Source organism: Phaseolus vulgaris, chromosome 2 (genome assembly GCF_000499845.2).
Source record: "Phaseolus vulgaris cultivar G19833 chromosome 2, P. vulgaris v2.0, whole genome shotgun sequence".
Lineage (NCBI taxonomy): Eukaryota > Viridiplantae > Streptophyta > Magnoliopsida > Fabales > Fabaceae > Phaseolus > Phaseolus vulgaris.
The window spans coordinates 46,335,923-46,353,001 of NC_023758.2; the positions used below are offsets into that span (position 1 = coordinate 46,335,923).

The 17,079-nt window shown below is 34.0% G+C and overlaps 2 protein-coding genes across 2 annotated transcripts; both read right to left on the reverse strand.

The window, feature by feature from the left end:
- Window positions 1-1,469: 1,469 nt before the first annotated feature.
- Window positions 1,470-9,187, reverse strand: LOC137812688 (potassium transporter 3-like). The gene is made up of 9 exons (XM_068614842.1): window positions 8,947-9,187; window positions 7,982-8,225; window positions 7,631-7,879; window positions 7,465-7,515; window positions 6,373-6,633; window positions 6,240-6,292; window positions 5,170-5,284; window positions 3,801-4,055; window positions 1,470-3,016 (listed from the first exon to the last, which is right to left on the reverse strand). Exons 1-9 carry the CDS (start codon window positions 8,986-8,988, stop codon window positions 1,920-1,922), a joined length of 2,367 nt encoding a protein of 788 aa, XP_068470943.1. The 5' UTR covers window positions 8,989-9,187; the 3' UTR covers window positions 1,470-1,919.
- A 972-nt stretch (window positions 9,188-10,159) lies between these two features.
- Window positions 10,160-16,762, reverse strand: LOC137812689 (calcium-dependent protein kinase 1-like). The gene is made up of 8 exons (XM_068614843.1): window positions 15,985-16,762; window positions 15,274-15,417; window positions 14,138-14,290; window positions 12,904-13,019; window positions 12,398-12,565; window positions 11,139-11,266; window positions 10,939-11,038; window positions 10,160-10,636 (listed from the first exon to the last, which is right to left on the reverse strand). The coding sequence occupies exons 1-8, from the start codon at window positions 16,643-16,645 to the stop codon at window positions 10,547-10,549; spliced, it is 1,560 nt and encodes a 519-aa protein (XP_068470944.1). The 5' UTR covers window positions 16,646-16,762; the 3' UTR covers window positions 10,160-10,546.
- Between the last annotated feature and the right edge of the window lie 317 nt (window positions 16,763-17,079).

Genomic DNA, 17,079 nt, shown 5'->3' on the forward strand with positions numbered 1-17,079 from the left:
TACAAACTGAGTTTGATTTGTTATCCGTATTAGAATGCTCGGCTTAACCCGCTGGATGAAGAGGACTAACCATGCAGTCCACTTTTTGTAATTTAAAAATAAATAAAAAAAGTTTAAAATGTTATTTATTTTATATTATATTATATTAGTTGAAAAATAAAAGAAAAATAGTTTAAAATATTATTTATTTTATATTATATTAGTTCAAGAATAAAATTAAAATAGTTAAATCATGAATATTTATAAATAATTTAATATGTAAATCTAATAATTACTTTATTATACACATTAGTTACTAAAGACAAGGCCAATTTGGCTAATTAAAATAGTTAAATCATTAATATTTCGCTAATTTCTAAAATTTACTTTCTTCCTAAATTTCTTATCTAAACAATACATATCACAACAAAGCATATTAAATTTTCCAACAAATAAATTATTCTCTTAAAATTATTTCGTTCAAACACAAAGTTAATAAAATTTATAACTCAATTTCTTAAAAGAAATTTATAATTATAAGACAATCTTTTAAACCTTCTATATGTCGTCTGTGAAAAGATTCGTAGAAATATTATTTTTGAGAACACAACATACAATTCATCCTGGATTCCTTTTTTTCTGTATTCTATAAATATTATAATTAGAAACTAAATAAATTGTAAAGTTTGAACATAAACATGAAGCTTAGACTCCGTTTTCGTCCAATAATTTTGGTGTATATTAATATTTAATTTCACATTCAGAAGTTCAGTTTTCTAAAATGAACAAATCTAGACAAATGTCAATATTTTTTTCCATTATGGAAGAGCAGGAATACGGAGAGATAGAACACTTTACTGAAAACCACTGTTTTTAATTAAACTGTATACTCTAGTTTGGGATACATTTTTCTTGGCTAAAACAAGAGCAAATGAAAACTTTGAAAATTCAATAACGAGGAAACCTAGAGTTACTGTTTCACCAATGCTTTTAAATCCCCTAATCTAATTTTATAGGAACCCTAATTCAACTCTTAGATATCAGTTCTGTTTCTTGGGGATTTTTATTGACAACTATTTTTCAAGAACTGTAAACAAATATTTTTCATAAATCCTCATTTGATCATGAAAAGCATTAATACAGAGTAAGCATTATTGTATGATTCTACCAAGTAATTGCAGTACAGTTGTCATTGAATTAATTGATTGAAAAAATGTGAGGGGATCAATTCCCAATAAGAAAATATTTAGATAAAAGCAAAACGTGCATTTTGGAATGAGAAATGATATATGAACCACTTGCTTCCCGTAGATAAAAATTTAGCTACCTATGACAAAAAAGGAAAGCTAAAGCAGTATAGAAAAATAAAATAAAGAAATTAGGTAATGAAATATAATTTTGCAGAAAATCCAGAGGAGAACAAAAATAATTAGTTAGCCAAGCAGGGAACAAAAATTCAAACTCAATGGACGTTGCGGGACATAGTGACATGTTTGCAGACCGTTCTAAATACTGTTAATTTCCTAGTTTTTTTTTTCAAGGTTGCAAAAACAACCAGAATTTTTTTAGTACAAGTACAAAGGTAACAACAGTAGATGTTGCATGAAAAGTTGTATTCAACAAAACTACAAGGGAAATGACAAGACAATCGTGATTCCAAAGTGTAATTTGAGAAGCTCAAACTGAATAAAGAGGTACATGACCCGCATGAAACTCCTTTATCAACCTTTAGCAAATTACATACCTTGTTAGGTCCATCATAAAATGTAAAGATATTGGTAATTTGATGCACCTCATTCTTCAAACATGCCAAGAGGAGACTCTTGAGTAAGTGGAATCTGCCAACGTAGCATAATCTAGCGAGTCAAGGAAGCCCAAGGGGCATTCTTTTGTGGCTTGCATAGATTACATCTCTATTCAAAAGATTGTCACAACTCATGCTAGACATGGTAATTCATTCCTACCTTAATCAGAGAAATCGGAGGAATGTTTAGACCTACTGCAGGGGACCGACAATTTTTCCGGAGAAAAGAGTAGAGGTCGATAGCAAACCTCTTTAGAAATGATGAGTTCCACTTGGCCTTTACGTGAGAATGGCCTATTACATACGCTGCTCCAGTGCGCTTGGCTTCTATAAGTTCCATGAGTTCTTCCTTGACACGTGGGTCTTTATATATTACATTTTGCAACTCAAATCGAATTCGTCGTCTGGTGATGAGTTCAGGCGATTCCCTCTCATATATGGCCTGCAGCCTCTTCAATGTCGGAGATTTAGTGCTAGTAACAGTCAAAGCTCCTGGAATACTGCTTCCATCCTCAAAACTAGCAGATTCCGACCTTAGCAATCGTATCCCAAACTTCCCTGATGCCCTAACCACTGCCATCCGTCCATCCGCTGAACCTTCTGCATTTCCAGAGCAACCTTCTGCTTCAAATTGAATGAATTCAGCTATGCTCATAACCAGGTCATTTTCAAAATCATAATCGTGACTGTACACATCTTTATAACCATTTCGGACAATGCAACGATACAATCGGTAAGATCTGGGTCCAATTCGACCAACGAGGTAACGTTCCTCATGTGGGACACAAGGCACAGGTACAGTCTTAACACAAACAAAAACAACCACTTGGTAGAAAGCCGGCAGATTTGTTAAGAAATGAGTAAAACTGGCAGGGACTCCAGTAGCCAATTCAGTGTAGATAAGGCCCATTCCAGGAACTCTAATAATCCCAAGACTAGGACCTAATGCAAGGATGGTCTTCATTGAAACTTTGTTATGCGTGTCGAATAAATACTTTTTCCTAGAACCATAATGCCACACATACATTAAAACTATGATGACTGCAGAAAGCACGAGCGGAATCCAGCCACCTTTAAGGATTTTCAGGCTATATGATGACAGGAAGAGAATATCTATCGAACCAAAGGATAAAGCAAACGCCAGAGCAATTGTAAGACTTTGATTCCATACAAGGATGATGGCTAGTGTTGTCAAACATGTCGTCACAAACACCAAAATCAGATGTGCAATCCCTGCAAACAAAAGGATGATGTTTTGAGAATCATGAGCTGAAAATAATAGTAAATATAAAATGACCCAGAACATCAGAGTATTTTCACAAACAATCGTTGAACCATCTATAACACATAATCAATTATGCAAAATAAGTTTAATTTTGATTCACAATTAGCGTAACTTCTACCCTAGCATCCAATATTGTGTTGCTGAATCATAAAAAAAGCTTAACTATGATATTTCATAGTCAACTCTTCTAACAATGTCGTGCCACACGATTGATGGACAATTTAAAGATTTCTCATGCAGACAATGGGTCAAAATTATGTTAATTTTCACTTCCAGTAAAGGTTTTACATATTTTTTTGAAATAGAAGGGGCATTATACATTGAGAATGTAAAGCTTTACAGTGTCAATGAATCACAATTCAATCATATTTCCATATAAAATAATATTAAAATAGCCTATTGGATAAAAAGAAATGAATTTATGATGGAAACTGAGGGTTAGGGGCGGTTATAACAGTCAATAGCAGAAAGTAACATTTCAAATTGTGTAATATAAAAAACAATTAACAAAAGCAGTTATGCATTAGAATACCTTGAATAGGACGGAAAATTAGAAGACATAATATTAAATTTGTGGGTAATAGGGGAATTAGGGGAAACATTTGTTCTGATTTCTAGTAATTTGGACAGATCTCTGTAGTAATCTATGACTTTGGACCAACAAACTTCACTGTATTTTGTGATCTAACATTACTATTTTCCAATCTACCAACTGGTGCTCTATCAACTTACCATAAGCATATCCTATTCTGTTTATGTCTCCTAAACCAACAGTCACAGCCAAGCTGATTATCATAAGAATCCAGTTAACCTCCGGTATATATGTCTGACCAGGGATCCACCTTCTGGAATGCACTGCCTTAACCCGAGGGAAACTTTCAAATGCATGGCATTGTTGGACTACTGAGAATGTTGAAGCAATGACAGCCTGACTTGAAACTACTACCGCCAAAGCAGACACCACAAATACTGGCCAAAATAACACATCTACAAAAATGACAAAAAAAATTCTGAAATATATTACAGATACTAGAAAGCAAGTACTGCAGTTTTAGAAAAAACATATGACAGGACATTATTACCAGCCAATTATTTTGCTTCATTAACCGTTAAAGTAAGTTTCTTGCGTACATCATACAAATGGTAAAAGTAAATGGTGATTTTATTCCACTGAAAGCATATATACACGGCACACTAACGTCAAAAGTTAAGAAAACTAGATGCATGGATTGTCTAAGTGGGTTTTTTATGGCGAGAAATGTTAAAAGAGTACTAAACCACAAGGAACAATAAAACCATGCATGGATTGTCTAAGTGGGTTTTTTTATGGGGAAAAATGTTTGAAAGAGTACTAAACCACAAGGAACAATAAACCCATTGGCTGGGGTTTAGCTCCAAAATTATCGAATAGTGTTAAGCTAAACCCATTGAGAATGGCTTTGATACATTGAATAATAGGAGTAGGAGATGGATCTGATCTACCAATTTGTTCACCAACGACTGCCATAAATTAAAAGTAGTACAGTGCGTGTACTAGAACTTCAACCTTTTCAGTTCAACATAAGATCAAATTCATTCTAGTTAGAGGCTGTGATTCAGTTAGAAAAAGATAGTGTCACAACAGGGTCTAATTTATAGAACATTACAACAATATAGAACCTTAAGCAAGACGTGATAGATATCACTTTTTCAAATTGGGAAATCATAATATATTAATAATAATTAATAGAAATAGAATATGTAAGTGAAACCAACTTAAATTCTAGAACATAAGAAAAAGTAAAGGTTAACGGACAACATGCTATGAAGAAAAAATACACAGTAAAACATCCACCCCAAATAGAATTCACACTAAAATATTTCATTGTTAGATTAATAATCTCAGAGGTTAAAGTTACCTCTCAAAAGTGTCTCACCTAAATTGGCCAGGCATAGCCAGAACTTGTATCTAATACTTGCCAAGTTGTCAGTGTTGGCATCAGTTAATAATAGACAATTTGTGAGACAAGGAGCAAAAAGATTATACAAATCCACGTTCTTCTAGAATTCTACACGAAGGCCTATCAGAGATATTTAATTCTTAGTATTTACATTAAATGACCTGGAATAGAAGCGTAAAAGGTTACTGGCACTGCAGACAAATTCTTGGAAAGAAAAGCAGCCTGCCCCATGTATTGAAGAACTAGAGATGGGTAAATGACACAATAAAATGCTACCTGCACAGTAACAGATACAATAAGAATTATAACAATTACAACAATCATTTTCAAAAATAAAATCAATCTAAAAGTTGTTACTTTTTAAAAAATGAGGAATCACTATTAAGGCCTAAATTTATTATGTAAAGGACCACAGATGAAAGTAAGTTGTGCGTAATACACTACCAAATAGGTAAATCAACTCAAAGTTTTAATTTCACATGTTCCACTTTGGCCAAAATGTTCTAAATAAAAAATCAAAGAATCACTTTCTAAATGTTATTGACCTACAGTTTAATAAACCCTTTTGATATGTAAATATTAAAAGACAAGGATGTTAGTTAGTTAGTCAGTAAGCTATTGTTAGTTCATTCATAGTTGTTTGGTAGATGCCTAAAAGTAAGGTAGGTTGTTGTAATGCTAGACAGTTGAATCTAGACTGAATGTAGATAGATTGAAATGATAATCAAGTGCAGTGCACAGTTTCTTTAATCTCTCTGTTTCTCTCCTCTTCTCTCTATCCTCCCTATTTTGTTCTTCCCCCTTTCCCCGTCTTTTTTCCCCTGTCTTTCTGTTTCTTTCTCTTTCCAAACTAAATTCTACATCACCTATACTCTATCACTTGTTATTATTCATGTGCATCATTATAAACAAAGGATTGTCTTTATGATACTGATATGTATGAGTATAATACAAATTAGTATGTTGTGGTATCTTTCAATCTGTTGCTCAGTTCTTTAGAAGCATAATAACATCAACTGTTTCATATAATAGGCACATCAAAAGTCTAAAAAGTATATTACAACTTAGTACACATTACTGACTAAAGGAAATAATAATCACCCTTACAGAAACCTGGAGTTAAATAACACTATTCGTTCTTGAGTATTATCTATTAAGAGGGTCAGTCATAAACAGAACATTGGAAGTTAACAATGAAATCGAAAGCCAACTTAATATTGGTCACACATACCCTTATGGGTGTTTGTCTGTAGTAACCAAGGTCAGCAAACATAGCTTCAGTTCCTGGAGATGACAAGAAAAACAGAATGAATTTGGAAAGAATAAGGCTTAAGCAGAACTTGAATTTTGAAAGAGATGCAGACCTGTAACGCACAGAAATACTCCTCCAAGATTAACCCAACCACCTTTTCCTGTAAGCCTAAAGAACTTGTAAATGTAGTATGGAGAAAGAGCCCCATATACTCGTGGGTTCCACTTGATGACATTGTAAATGCCAATCATGAAAATAGTAAGTAACCATAGAATGATTATGGGAGGAAATACAAATGCAACCTTGTAGGAGCCACGATGTTGCATAATAAAGAGTCCAATCAGTAGAACACAGGAAATACGAGACACTACACCTATAAAAGGATATATACGTAAGTTTCGATAGAAAAAAATACAAAATTGAACCTTGTAGGAGCCCTTATGTTGCATAACAAGGAGTCCAATCAGTAGAACACAGGAAATACGAGATACCACACCTATGAAATGATATATACGTATGCTTTGATAGAAAAAATGCATAATATTTTTCAAGGAAGGAATATAGGACCAGTACCGTATAATAAGCGTCAAGTGAGAATTGTTCTGAATTGTTATCATGAGAATAAATCCTTATCATACAAAATACAACCATACATGAATTATCAATTTTAAAACTAAATAAAACCAATCTTGAGCTTCCAAATATGATTATATAATCAAGATTTTTTGTTCCCCAGTAATTTTGCTTATGCTGAAGAACGATGAAAAGCAAGCTTAATTCAACCTTTCATAAAAAAGTTCATAATGCAGAACATAATCAAGAGTGTTATTTTTTTTTAATTAACGCATGCAATATATAATAAGCTTGGGATAAAATAAGGGGAGTTGTCTAAATTAAGGTCCTTAATTTCACTTTATTTCAAATTAACAATCACAGTTTCTGGAGTACATTCCATGATTTAATATTACACTCTGTTACCTTTTTTCTGTATAGTCTGTATGCATTAATTTATTAGTAGATTAATCTAATTCATTTACATTTTTTGTGCGTACAAAGATGCTAACAAGGTTTGAACCTAAGACCTTGAGCAAACTAGCCAAATCCCCTCACAACTAGGCCAACCCTAGTGGGTAATTCATGTAGATCATTTATGCTCCGAGTATTAGACACTGTTTGGAGGAAGATTAGCATAATTTCCACTTACTTTTGTTTGTAGTCTTTGCTTCAATTTCCAGGCCATCAATGGATGAAAGAACTGCAGGATAGAATTGGTATTAGCAATAGAGCTGATGCAATGGTAAAATATCAATCAGATAAGTTGTACCACCGGACACAATAACATATTCGTAATGAGAAAAATGTGACGTTACCAGAAAGGGCAGGCATGAGGGCACCAACACAAATTACCATGCAAGCACCCAGTAAAACAAAAATAAGCAAAGCCATCTTTGTACTCTTGTGTTTCTCAATGAATCTTTTCAAAGGCGATGGTGGTATACATCTATTTGAGGAACCAAGTTTGAGATATGTAGAAAGCTCCTCATCAGAAGCTTGATGGTTAGGAAGCAAACAAAATTTTGCATTTCTGCAAAGCTGTGAATACAAAGCAACCATCCCCCCTGTAGAAGGTGGATGCACTAGCGTTACCACAATAATTATAGTAATAATAGGTAAAAAAAGGACCTTACTTTGACAGAAAAATAAAGAAAAGTTGTCCTTACCTTGGCCATTATCATCTGCACTTAAAATAATAACTGTATACTTCAACAAAGAAACAATTGAAAGAGTCCAAAATATCAAAGAAAATGCGCCAAATATTGCATCTTCATTCTGGACGTGTTTTAGTTTTCCAGAAAAAATACTTTGATACACATAAAGTGGGGATAAGCTCAAGTCACCATACAAATAGCCAAAACTTTGGTATGCCAAAAACAGAAGTGTTCTACATTGAAATTTCCGTTCTACCTGTTAATTGAGAAAAAAAAAATATTACGCACATATATAAGGACTTCAAATTTTTTAATAAAACAACCTTTACGTTAAGCAATGAACAAAACTATAGATTATATAGATATTTAATGTTTTTTTCCTATTTGCTTTTCCTCCGCACAACAGACATACGTACAACTATGATAAGTTGTTCATTTGCCACCAAATAATAAAAGACAAAAGAAATGCGGAAGAACACAAATATTGCATAAAACGCTTTCTACAAATATAGCATACGATGCGCTATAGCGAATTATGTTCATTTCATTTCTCAAGCTTCTACCAACTACCAAACGTTCACCACACTCTCCACACAACAACTCACTTTTCTTTATCGGTTTCTGATGCTAAATATATTTGCATGTGATTGGTACTATGCCTTGTAAATTTTCAAACTATACAGCAAAACCATATTTCATTTCCAGGCCAGTGATCCACGTTTAGATTGACGATGGAGTTTGAAACAACGGATCTCATTTTCACTTCGCACATTGTCTTTTTACGGTCAAATTCGATACAATCAGTGCTTATTCAATACGCATTCATTCGTTAGAATTCGATCGATTCTCAAAAAATCGAATCTGATAAAAACGGAAAATAGGTGAAGAAAGTTCCAGAAACTAGCAAAACGTTTGCAATATACTTTGTGGTTAAGTCAGTATTTGAATAAGAGGAAAAAAGAGAGGAGAAAATGTACCACGGTTGATGCACCTCGTTCTCTACTCGCATCTGAGCTCATAGCGAAAGGAAGAAGAAAACAGAACAAGAGTTTCGTTGCGCTCTCTTTTGGAAAGGAAAAATCCACTCCAACTGTATTGGAACCGCGAAATTGCCTCCAATTTAGACCGTGTTTGATTATTTTATTATTTGCACACTAAACTTAGCTCTTCCATTTCAAAATGTCGTTGTAAAAGTGTCTTGTAATATCTCAACCAATCAAAATTTATCCTTGGACTGAGTTACATATATACCCAATTTACATAAAAACAAAATTTATATAAACTATTATTTTGTTTGTCAATATAATCTACACTTTACGCATAATTCAAAATCATAAATGATGATGCAAGTTAACATGGAATATATATATAATTCTTTTTCCTCGTCTTATTTATAAGATTTTTTCTTTCAGAAAATTATTTGTAACTTTTTGTAAAACCTCTTTTAATTGGATGTTGCATTGATTTTTTTTTTTTCTCAAAACCCTCTTAATGAAATATTTAAAATAAATCACACATATTAGTCCACATTCACGAAAAAATCAATTCAGTCAATCGCCTAATTCGGACAAGTTAATTTAATTTAAGTTAAATTTGAACAAATTATAATTTTAAAATAATTATAATGTAAAACAATAAACGTGTTATACTTAATAATATTAAATTAGAAGCAAAAGAAATGATAAATCAATGATATCCCCGCATAGACATAACGTAATCATTCCCAATTATTTAAGAGACCACGGCATTTATAAATTATTCTAGTACAAATATTATCATAAATTTTATCAAAGGAAATTCACATATATAAAATAGTCTACAGTATAAAGAATCTAAGTAATTTCATTTTACTCAATAAAAATATTCTCAAAATTTATTTTAAGTCAGTTTTTTTATAGTCTTTTCAACTATAACATGTTTTAATAAAATTAAAATCTTCTATCAATAGATATGAAAAATAGTTTAGAGAATGATTTTTTAAAAATAAGTATGACTAACATTCTTAATGACATAAATTATGATTATGAATAATCATATTACGTTTTCATATAAGCTTCTTTGGGAAAATTTCTTTATTTTTTGATTCATGTTCCCTTTCCCCTCCCTCTCTTCCCTTTCTTCCCTTTCTCTAGTTATGTTAGTACCTCTACAGACACAATATGCATATCCATATTCTCACAGTGCAGGCCATTGTTAACATATTGATGAATTAAAGAACAATAAACTTAACTACAAATTATACCTGATAGGCACTTGGGACATATCCGCCTTCTCAGGTTACTTTATTCATAAGACGAATATGTCTCCCCAGGATCTATCTGGTATACAAAGTTAACACTCTGCGTAAACCAAGAGAAACTCAATAAAATTGCACTTTCTTAACCTCACTAGAGAAAAAAGTTGGATCTGTTTTTTTCTTGGATTTGTACAAAATGGAAAACACATTCATGTCTGCTTGTGAATTAGGGAAAAAACCTGGCGCAACTAGACCCACTAATATAGTGTAAGTGCTCAATTAAATAACAGGCCGTAATACCAAAACGAGTGAAGACTGATCTCAACAAAGCAATGCAGAACTTATTTGCGACGTCTCTGGGTTATGTGGGATATGTCTGGGTTGCCTTTCCTCATCATGGCTACAAACTCATCATAGTTAATTCTTCCATCCTGAAAGAAATTTGAGAATTAATATTGCAAAGGATAATTAGACAACACTGCATAAACATATACAATTTGGCACTAGGACAACCATCAATGTTGTTGCCCTGTAAGATGATACAGCTTTTCTAGTTAAAAAAAGGACACGAAAAATTCTAGACCTGTTATATTAAGAAAGAAGAAGCAGTATTACCCAAAAATATAATTATATCATTTTCTAGAATGACATTATTGTTGAATGTGATTGTGATTATGGTAAAAAAATATACGGATATAGAGGGAGCAAATAAGGGTAGAAAGAAATTAACTACATTGTCAGTATCAACTTCGGCAATGATCTCCTTTATTGTTTTCTCATCACCCATATTATACTTCTTGAGGGCAGATTCCAACTCTTCCATTGTGATGTAACTACATAGAATCAACAACGAGAAAACCAACATGAAAATCAACATTTTAAGGTGAGAATGTTGCTAAAGTATAAACTATGAATAAAAATAAATGAGATTACCCGCTCCTATCATTGTCAAAATATTCAAAGGCTTTATATAGATGATCCTCTCTTTCCATTCTATTCATGTGCATCGTAGCAGTTATAAATTCAATGTAATCAATGGTTCCATTTCCGTCTACATCAGCCTGAGAACCAAATAATTACAATCATATAAAAACATCAGTAAAATCAAGAGAAGTGACAGACTAGTGATCACAAAATTAACATACTATCCATCTTGGCATCTCCTGTCTCAGCAAATATTACACAACACAGCACATAGATGCATAAAGCATCAAGTTCTTAATAAGTGCAAAACAAGGATTAGAGTGCTCATGATTATCTACAGGACAGGAGATGATATTGCAAAGAAAAGCTAACTGTATATAGTATGTACATGGGCTCGGAGAGATACTTAGCTATGGGGAGCAAATCTCCATTAGTTCACCGGTATTTCACACGCACACAAACAAACTTAGCTATGGGTAGCCAAGCTACAGACAGTGGTTAAGTGATGTGGCCCCATGGCCCAAGATACTTAAGGTGTATTAAACGATGGGCAAAAGGTGAAATGCACCTGATCAGTCTTAGGGGAGAGAAAGATTACTAACTACTAACCGAGCAGCAGATCATGGGGGAGTGCATACGAGTTTGTTGTAGAGAGAGACAGAAAATGTAGAGAAGGGTATGTATAAGGTAGACTAAAATTAGGCCTGGGCTGGAAGAGACTAGACACTATCAGAAATGTGTACACAAAAATACCAGGATCTGAACACCCTTTATTCAGACCTGTTACTGCAGTAGAAATATTTTCATACTCAGTTTCTTCCTTTTAGTCTTTCTTGCTTGCTGGTACCTATCATTTAGAATTGAAAGAAAATATAACTGTGCACTAAGATATGCTAAATTTAACTTGAGATACTCTAGAAGGGCAAGTTCATCAAGTTGAAGTTATTCAATTCACTTTTAACCTACAATGAAATGAAACATGAGCCATGGACCAGCGACCAGAGATACAATAGTCTGAATAGAAAAAATTGAAGCAAACCACAATGGGTATTTGTCAGCTCATGTAACAATAACAGTTTCATACAACATGCTGGGTGACCAGATTTTGTGTAGTGTCTAAACCTCTGTTTCAGGTCAAATTTAGAGACAGGATGAGATATCATGTAAACTTCAAACATTCTCAATAGGTATCAACAAAGGAGTGCAAATCTTTTGGAAGAAACACTAGGCAAAGGTATCACCAAAAAAGAAGAGAACAGTAATCTTACCGCATCCATCAATTGCCTTACTTCAGACTCAGAAAGTTTACTACCCAGTTTTGGGAGACCAGCTTTCAACTCCTCAAATGTGATTGTTCCACTGTTATCTGTATCCATGGATTTGAACATTTCCTTCAAGCCAATAATTTCTTCTTCAGAAAGACTTTCAGCAATAACCTGCAAATAAAATAATTTAAAAATTAATAAATTCATTTCATGAGTCATTTAGTCCAAATAGTGGATACTGAGGGTGTCTGTGAAACCAAGTCTCGAAGGTGTGTGTGAAACAAATTCCTTCAAGACGGATCTATCTTATTGCGGAACTAAATAATATAAAAACTTTCATGTTAGGCATCACTATGCAACTTGGCATCTAAGCTAGGCTGACCTGACACCTCAAATAACAACATAATCCTAAAGGATTTCAATATAGTGGACTTTGCAGATATTGTACCAAAAACTCGATAATGACGTTCATGGTGAGAACAAAAATATTATGATAAAAGATAATTTACCTTCAGGGCTACTTTTTTTAGCTTGTTCATTGCTCGGAATTGTTTCATTCTGGACAAAACAGCAATATCAAGAGGCTTATCTGATGCATCTCCATCCACTCTCATCCAGGGATGATCTGCACCATATATAACATATTATGCTATGATGCATTAATTCAAATAAGCAAACTGCCAAGAGACCTTTAGTTTAAATGTTTTTATGTTGCTTTAGTGCTTGAGAAAAAGTCGCAATCACTTTAAAGCAAAATATTAATCAGAGTAAACTCCCATGGACAACTCTGTTAAGTGCAACGTTATCGTATATCAAACAGGTGTAATGATGGAGAAGTTATTAAGTGGTTCAGGACCACCACCTGTTCTATGGTCCCTATCAATCTTTAAGTGACATGTGCTTAAGTTTTTAACTTTAAAATAAAATAATTAATTACATGTAACAAAAATTGGTCATGGACTAACTGGTTCACAACCACCTAATAATTTATTTGTAATTACGGGCAAAACAAGAGCACGTTATACACTAGGCAAGAAGAAAATGTAAATCCAGGTATTAGTAGAAAGAATCATTGGGTCTTGTTCTAGCCAAGAAGTATAGAGATCCGAAGCTACGGTTCCTTTTAATCTAATGTTTGTTCATTCCTCCTTCTTCTTTATGACCACTATGAGACCATGTTTTCAATTTTTATTCATTACATTTATAACTAATTACACAGCTTTATTCTTTTGTCCCTATGCTTTTAATATAATGTCTGTTCATCTCTCCTTCATTACGACCCCCATATCTTACTCTTATGAATCGACCAAGACCGACCAGAAATATTACTAAGATCGGGACTATGACGATCTAGTCTGGGCCATAACACTGCAGGTCCTGACCTACATTTCTATTTTTATTACTTTTCTCGAGAGGGGGCTGAAATGTTTTGGATGTGACAATTATTTCTCTTTCTTTTTCTTTTTCTTTTTATTTAACTAATCACACTATTCCAATGGTCCAGTATCCGTAACAATATCACAGATCTATCAATTGACAACTGTTTTGAATATCCATGGTCTATTTCTTGCCAGCCATCTCGGCCTCACTGAATCACGACATAATCCATCCTACAGGTTTAGAACCTCGCTATAAGGGTAAACAATGACTCTCTTCTTCTCTCCCAGTAAGATTAAAATAAAATATAAACCAAATTTGGCACAAAAATAAAAAATTTACGTTCATGGGTAGAATTTAACTTACTGAGTACTTCAACTGCTGAAAGCCGTTCTTTAGGGTCAGCTCGTAGCATCTTCTTGACCAGATCTTTGGCACTAGTTGATATGGAAGGCCAGGGATCCGATGCGAAATCAATATGTCCACGCAGAATTGCATCAAATATACCCTGTTCATTTTCTTCACATAAAAGATTAAAATAAAGTGAAAACCATTGGAAAGGTTCAAAACTGAGTATATCAAGGTACAATAAAAGCAAACTTCCATAGTAAAGTGCCAACATAATCCTTTCGAAGCTGAGAAAACAAAGCAGAAGGTTCAAGCAGTTGTTATAATTGTTATATAAGGATAAAATAATTCCGCTCCTTCACCTAATAACCTGAGGTTGCTGGATAATTAATTCATAACACCAATAAACCATTAGAATCATAAAGATTTCATGCAAGTATGAGATAGATCCCATCAACGATGTTGCATTGACTTGGGGAGCAAAAGCATGTAATACAGATACAGGTATATGATATGCAATCTTTCAACATTGAAACTACAGGTAAGTTAACAATTTTTTACACACAGTAAATTTCAAAATAAACATAAATACAGTAAAACAGTGCAGATTATTAGGAAAACATTTATAAAAAAATAATAATAAACTCTTATCTGATGGCTAAGGAAGAATAGATTTGATTGAATACGAAAAAACAAAATGAAAAAATCAAGAGAAAGGATGGGAGGATCCGTAATTTAAACTAAAAACTATAATTATTTTTCAGAGAATAATTATAGTAGATAAGGTAAACCTATGAGTCAAAGCATACCTATTCTGCCCATTCAAAAAATAATAATTTTGAAAAGTGCTTAGGCATACCCAACAGGTGTCCATGGCCTGGACTACCTATCTATTATATCAGTCAATCTCCCACGATACATAACCAAAACTTTCAATTTACTAAAAATAGTTAATAAACTCAATTTACATGACACATGGAAATGGAAATGAATGAGACCATAGACATATGCACACCAAAATCATACACTAATTTCTGGTACACATATTCGACATGGTCTTGAGTCAGCAAAAAAAGTTCCAAGCTTACCCATATTCAAAAATAAAAGTGAGGGTGTAAATATTTATTTACAAATTAAAAAGGAAGGAGTTGTACCTGCCCAGAAAGGTGGAACACCAGAAAGCAGAATGTAGAGTATAACCCCAGCACTCCAAATATCAGCCTCAGGCCCATAACTTTTTCTCAACACCTCAGGAGCAACATAGTAAGCGCTCCCAACAAGGTCTCTAAACACATCTCCTGTTCTCAGAACCCAACTCTCCAAGTCAACCATTGGAACAACCCCAACATTTTCACAAATTTCACAATAAACACTTACAAGAGATAAAAAGAAAGATAACATGAACTTTTACACAATAACTTACTGGAAGAAAAAAATACGAAACTAAAATCAATTAAGTTTCTTAAAAATCAACGAATGCAAGTAAACTTTTGAAAAAGTGAAATGAGAAATCTTATGTCAGAATTATATGTATAGAATAATTTTAACTCATGAAACGTTCTATTTTTTTTTCTGTAAATGTTAATGAAACAGTTTATCTAAATAAAGTCAAACTAAAATGAATTAAGCTTCAATCATAAATTATGATTATCTTATTCATATCCCAATTTATGTGTGAGTTTTCTTGTTCAGCATTTTCAAAAAACTTATTTTAACTGGTAAACTAATTCATTTTAATTTGAGAAAATGCGTAATTCAATAATCATAACATTATCTTCTTCTTCTCCTCCGACTAATTATCCAAACAAGACCTAACACAAGCAGAATCAATGAACAGTGACCAGCATATTGAGTAACTAACTAACCTGGCTTGAAGAAGACGGAGAGGCCAAAATCCGTGGCCTTGAGAGGGGAATCATCGTCCTTGTTGAGCAGCAAGAAATTCTCGGGCTTCAAGTCCCTGTGCATCACGCCCATGGAGTGGCAATTGTGCACCACCGTCACGATCTGGCGGCAGGAATTAGCGGCAGCGCGCTCCGAGTAGTGGCCTTTGGTGATGATCCGGTCGAAGAGCTCGCCGCCGGCGCAGAGCTCCATGATGAGATTGACGGAGTGGCGGTCCTCGTAGGCGCCCTTGAGCTCCACGATGTTGCGGTGGCCGGTGAGGTGATGCATGATCTGGACCTCGCGCCGGACGTCATCGATATCGTCGCGGTTCACGAGCTTGCGCGTTGCGATCGACTTGCACGCGAACTGCTCCTTCGTGACCTTGTGGGTCACCAGGTACGTCACGCCGAACTGCCCGCGGCCCAGCTCGCGCCCGAAGATGTAAATGGACCGGACGTCCTCCATGGGCCGGCCCAGCACGCGGCCCAGCGAGGACGACGCTTGGGGCTTCGGGAGTGGGGGTGAAGGGTTCGTGTTCGGAGGTAGGACGGTGATGCCGTTGCGCTGGGGAAGTTCGTCGGAGTAAGTGGAAGTAGCGGGCGTGCCACCGCCGCCGTGGCTGCTGCTGCAGTTACCCATGGACTGAGGTCAATGAAGAGAACTGTGGCGGTCGGAGTCAGAGGTTTGGTTGGTCAGAAGAAGACTAAGTGTGTCGGGGTTTAAAACTAGGTGGCCGGCACAGGACTTTCAAATATTTACATTAAACTTTAAAATAGTTTTGTTATATTTTAAATTAATATTAATATTTAAACTATTAATTAATTTACTTTAATAAAATATAATCATATACATAATAGTTTAAAAATAATAAGCTTTTTATAAACATAGTGCACAGTTATGGATTTGGTCGGTGATATATTAATTTGACAGGTTAAAGTCATTGTGATTTTTAGAATTATTATTATAACTCCTACGTAATTATCATCATATAATAATATTAGTTTAGCATAATATATAAATATATTATGGGAATAATCTTTTAATGTACAATATTATGATTTTTCTATTGTTAC

What these genes read in the sequence shown, in the direction of transcription:
- LOC137812688 (XM_068614842.1), bottom strand. Translation starts at nt 8,988, where the DNA reads ATGAGCTCAGATGCGAGTAGAGAACGAGGTGCATCAACCGTG. An exon ending in CCTCATGCCTGCCCTTTCTG is followed by an intron (nt 7,516 to 7,630) that starts GTAACGTCACAT and finishes TCTATCCTGCAG; the next exon opens with TTCTTTCATCCATTGATGGC. An exon ending in CTTTTACGCTTCTATTCCAG is followed by an intron (nt 4,056 to 5,169) that starts GTCATTTAATGT and finishes TCATTTTTGTAG; the next exon opens with ATGTGTTATTTTGGCCAGTA.
- LOC137812689 (XM_068614843.1), bottom strand. Translation starts at nt 16,645, where the DNA reads ATGGGTAACTGCAGCAGCAGCCACGGCGGCGGTGGCACGCCCGCTACT. An exon ending in CTCCGTCTTCTTCAAGCCAG is followed by an intron (nt 15,418 to 15,984) that starts GTTAGTTAGTTA and finishes TTCTGAGAACAG; the next exon opens with GAGATGTGTTTAGAGACCTT. An exon ending in TAAGGCAATTGATGGATGCG is followed by an intron (nt 11,267 to 12,397) that starts GTAAGATTACTG and finishes TTTGGTTCTCAG; the next exon opens with GCTGATGTAGACGGAAATGG.